Genomic DNA, 5068 nt, shown 5'->3' with positions numbered 1-5068 from the left:
CAAACTTTGAAGAATTGTTTAATAGTTCATTAAGTGCAACCAGATATTCAAGCATACATGATTACATAAAGAAGTCAAAAATGTATAGAAATTATGTGTGGGCCACTGACACAGAGATTATTACACTAACAGCATTATTAGGTATAACCGTATATTTATATTCACTCACTCCTAATTATGTTGGCCGGGCTAGATATGGAACCAAGGAGTTGTATGGCATTGCTTGTGATACTACTACACCTGCTTTGTATTTGAAGCATGTTGGTACTAATCATTTCCAAGCAGTTAAGTCCATTAATATTTCTTAAGCAATTATTGTTGATGGAAAGTGGGTATGGTGAATGGGAGGTCCATTATCTTTAAAACATTGGTTGTTTAATGTGACCTTTATTTCACTGCATGTGCAATGTGAGTGTGTGCGAAAACCAGGTGCATATCCACCCATTTTTGCTCAGTATAAAGTGATCAAACTGCATTCAGGATGTAGGATTAATCAATGTATAACAGTGAATATTGATTACTTGTTGCTATAATGGACAGGGAGAGGGTGTGAAATAGGTTTACTGTTCATTAGAGTTTAGCATTGATTCAATTTTGTGTGACTGTCATTTATGTAGGACAGAGGGTTAGGAAGGGAGAAAGCTGTCATTATCAATTCCCGATCTTGTTTGTGGCTTGGACTACATGTTTATAACAAATATCAGGTGCTTATGGATCAAGGGCACTGCTGACAAATTTCGAAGGACAAGTAAAATTTAGAGTAACAATAAAAGTTCTCATTATACATGTAGTATCATTCAAACAGTGATTTCGTACATATATTAATGATCATCATACATGTCAATGCTGCCATCAATGCTGTGCACATTACATATATGTAAATGCTTGCCAGCTGATGTTGCGCATAATGCTGCCATCAATGCTGTGCGCATTATTAAGTTAATGCTTGCCGGCTGATGTTGCGCATTTGAATGATGCTGCCATCAATGCTGAGCGCATATTACATGCTTGCCAGCTGATGTTGCACATCTGTTGTTGATGATTGTTGTAAATATGTGCATGTTCACATTAACAAAAAATATTGTTTGCACATTGGAAATTCTTTATGTGCACAATGTAATTTTATATTAAGCAGGTCATGAAAGTATCTTAAATGAGGATAGCATTAGTAAGCAATATTATGTCTAAAATACATGCCATGTATGATCCAATCAGAAACATTGTAGATGCTACCATTATCATTATTAGTTAGTATGTCATATACATACTTTTTATAGGTACTTATGTACTTGGCACAAGGACTTCAATGTGGTGTTAAAGAGTGAGGTTTGATGTGATTGGTAAGTGCTATTGTTTTAGCCTGTGAGTTTACACTGCTTGCTTTTGATATGTTTCTATTACTATGCTTTACAGGTAATTACAGCTGGAAATGATTTGCTGTTTCAACAATACTTTTGCTTGATATTGGAATGTGAAATATAATTAAAGGCAATTCTGGATTTAGATTGTTGAAACTAAATTAATTTCTTAATGTTTCATTGCAGCTCCTTGATCAGTAGTTTTATCATGCAGTAGTAGGTGCCGTTTACATCTGTATAGGTTTCATATTATTGTAATCTTAGCAATGGAATATGTAGTAAGACGGAGAGTATTGTGAAATGTCTTATGCAGTGTTTCCCCCAGAAATTTAGTAAAGAGCGCAGCCACACCCATTGATTAATTAATAGTCATTGACCACACCTCTATTCCGGCCCATTTTACTTACAATGACAAAAAATTACTATTTATTGTTCATTGTTATAATATAACTGAACAATGCCTCCATCCTTCTCACTCTGATGCTTATCCTTTTCTAATTCTACTGCTTCTTTATGCTAGTCTGATTGCTCATGTCTTAAAACAGAGTTTGATCTAATGCAAATGCATGGCACTTGATTCCAAACTGGCTTGCCACTCCTGTGCTTTCTCTCCCATTTCTTACACAGCTTACAAAATATTCCATCTTCATTATCATCAAAGTAAAGCCAGGCCTACCTTCCTCCCACGCAGACTTGTACTCTAATTTCCTCTTCTTACTACTTGGCTCACCACAATCCTTCCCTCTGTTTACATAAGAAGTTTAAGTCCTTCCCCTAGTTTACTTTGGCTTGTCATGCTTTGTTAACCACCTGTATAGGTCTCCTGATTTTTGTAATTAAAAGGGTGTGTTATTGACATGCCCACACGTAGTCCAGTGTGTGTGCACTTCCGGTTAATGTGTAAAACGCGCAAAATGTGCTTTAAGGACAACACTGGTCTTATGTATTTTTGTGATAGGTTATGATTCTAGGTTACATACTGTAGATTAGCTTGATGATTATATTATTAACAAGTAAATAAAAAACCTTAAAAATGGAAGAGCTGATCCTCCAGGATTAGGTACTTCTAATATATCCTGAAAGAATAATAACATCAATGTAATAAAATAAATATATAAATAATCAATTCAAAAGAATCTCACAATCAAAACCCATCCTACAGTATTAACTCACCACTGATGTCTTAGTGAAACTTATCATATACAGTTTATTACTGACTCTATTATCAGTATTGCCTCCAAACATTACCGCAGTGTTATTAGTAACTGGTGTTAGAGTGAAGTCTTCAATAGGAGGTGGTCTGTCTCCAGTAACAACAGGAGATATCCATTGATCTAATAATAATGTACAAACATTCATGTACACTTACTTACCACATACACACACATACATTATACACATTCATCATACATATGTATGTGTATATGTGTGTACATTATTATTTATACATACACATCATGCATAGACACACATCACTATCACATGATACACAAACACACACACACACAGATGCACTCATGTATGGATACACATACCATCACACACACCACACCTGTACACATGAAGGAGAGGTCCAGGGGGTCTCCTTATTTCAAGATTACTAATCTATTCTGGTACATGTCAGTTATGATTGTTAATGAATAATTATACAAAACTCATGGAACATTGTATGTGGCTAATTTGTGACTCATGTGATACAGAACTTTATTAAAAATGATAATAAATAACATGAACCTACACACACACACACTCATGTCATATTAGCTTATGTATAGATACATGCACATATACAAACATCACACACACACAGATACATGATAATACTCACACACACATAACATGCACATTATAGATACACGTCACATACACACGTCATACATTCATAAATTCTCACATACATTATATGCACTATCATACACAGACACATCATAATGTATGTATTAGTACACACACACACGTCACATATAGACACACGTCACCATCACACACAAACACATGACACACAGAGACACACTAACAAACACACTTAATTATTAACAATCTGTTTTATGTACATTAATATAAATTATTCACTTTGAAATACTCATCAACTATTGTGTATCAATGATAAGAATTACTGACCTGATGAAATCCTGTAATAATGTATCTCATTACATCTACCATCAGCTGAATACTGAGCATCAGGTTGCTTTGGAGTCTTGGCAGATGATCCCAGTCCTCCGATTATTACGAGATAGTGTTCACTGTCAAAATGAACTGATATTATTCCACAGTAGCCCTTCTTCATTGGATCACGATCTGAACAAGAAGCAGAGAGTTCCCTCCACTTGAATGAATCCACATTGAAACAATGTAAGCTGTTTTGATAACTACCAACACCACGTCCACCGAAATAATATATGTCCTTCCCAATAGCCATGATTGAGTAGGCCCTGGTACCTGGTGGTGGGGTACCAGTAGTAGGTTTCTGGTCCCAAGCACCAGTTGGTAAGTGATACACCTCCATCACATCATAGTCTACTCCAGACCCGTACCCACCCCACATATATAGGTAGTCTCCTACCTTTACTGTGGAATGACTGCTTCTCTTCACTGGTTGATAGTCTATAGAGAACAAGAGGTACCAGTAACAGAGTAACAGTAATATAGTGATGAGTTAGAATAAGGACAGGATACAGAGGAGTAAAGTGAGAGAGTAAGAGAGACAAAGAATGAATGAAAGAGATACAAAGGGAAGAGAATAGTGGCCCTCACTTTTAGATGCCATAGTAGATTATGCTTCTTGCAAAACCAGCCTCACCTAATCGGGCGAGCTAGCGCTAGTAGTCTCACCGTACCATAGATACTACATACACGCCCCTAGCTAGCTAGCCTATAATAGCACCCAATGCAAAAAGCTATACTGTAGCTTGCAATAATTATTATTATTCATTATCATGAAATCAAATTCATTAGACTATCGACTCTATGTAATACTCTATCTCTCAGTTTTCATCTCCTGCTGGTTGTCTCAGTCCTAGTTCAATCAATAATGATTGTTCCAACTTTAGATAATCTCTATACTCCTACAAACAAATGGAGGAAGAGGAAAAGAAGAAAAAAGTCTCACATGCAGGCTATTCCTAAATTCCTATCACTCACCAGTTCATATTTTTCTTCATCATCTTTTTGAAGTTCATTCTTCTTTTCCTGGAAAAAAACATCAGTACTTAAAAAAATGAGAGCATATTATAGACAATCTAATTATGTCAATGCACTCTTGATGTTAGGTGTATCAATTATTTTAAATCTGTTAATTATTTTACTTCTTGTTCATCATCATGAGCTGAAGCTTTCTTCTCATCAAGTGCTTTCTTTTCTATTTCTCTCATTCTGTTTCTCTCACTAACAAAATCCAACCTCTTAACCTCTCGATCAAAGAATGACTCCATTATTAGTAACTAATGAAAGGAAGAAAGTTGAAGATAAAATTATAAAAATTATAGTACACATACATGTGCCATACATGTACCATACATGTACAATACATGTACAATACATTGTATGAATTTGAAACATTTTAAGACTTGCACAGTAATTAAACAATACTATAAAACATAGTGTATACTTAATGAATCATAAAGTACACATGTACATGTATGGTTAGTTGGTCACATACTGTAGGTGGGGAAATTTTCGTTGTTAAAATATTTTTGTAGTTGAAGTGACCT

At 35.2% G+C, this 5068-nt stretch overlaps 1 protein-coding gene across 1 annotated transcript; it reads right to left on the bottom strand.

Annotated features, from left to right (window-relative positions):
• Window positions 1-2356: 2356 nt before the first annotated feature.
• LOC105315284 (kelch domain-containing protein 2-like) lies at window positions 2357-4810 on the bottom strand. The gene is made up of 6 exons (XM_011409872.2): window positions 4664-4810; window positions 4500-4547; window positions 4113-4423; window positions 3480-3962; window positions 2532-2692; window positions 2357-2434 (listed from the first exon to the last, which is right to left on the bottom strand). The coding sequence occupies exons 3-6, from the start codon at window positions 4123-4125 to the stop codon at window positions 2357-2359; spliced, it is 735 nt and encodes a 244-aa protein (XP_011408174.2). The 5' UTR covers window positions 4126-4423; window positions 4500-4547; window positions 4664-4810.
• Between the last annotated feature and the right edge of the window lie 258 nt (window positions 4811-5068).

This window comes from Amphimedon queenslandica, unplaced genomic scaffold (genome assembly GCF_000090795.2).
Source record: "Amphimedon queenslandica unplaced genomic scaffold, v1.1 AMPQUscaffold_11095_Cont15626, whole genome shotgun sequence".
NCBI lineage: Eukaryota > Metazoa > Porifera > Demospongiae > Haplosclerida > Niphatidae > Amphimedon > Amphimedon queenslandica.
Note: the sequence above shows the minus strand (reverse complement) of the source record. Positions and strands in the feature narration are given on the sequence as shown.

Excerpts from the sequence above, each read along its gene's own strand:
- LOC105315284 (XM_011409872.2), bottom strand. Across the intron at positions 2,693-3,479 it reads TTATTACAGGATTTCATCAG|ATCAATGGATATCTCCTGTT; the intron begins GTCAGTAATTCT and ends CATTATTATTAG. Across the intron at positions 2,435-2,531 it reads GTTTCACTAAGACATCAGTG|GATATATTAGAAGTACCTAA; the intron begins GTGAGTTAATAC and ends TTATTCTTTCAG.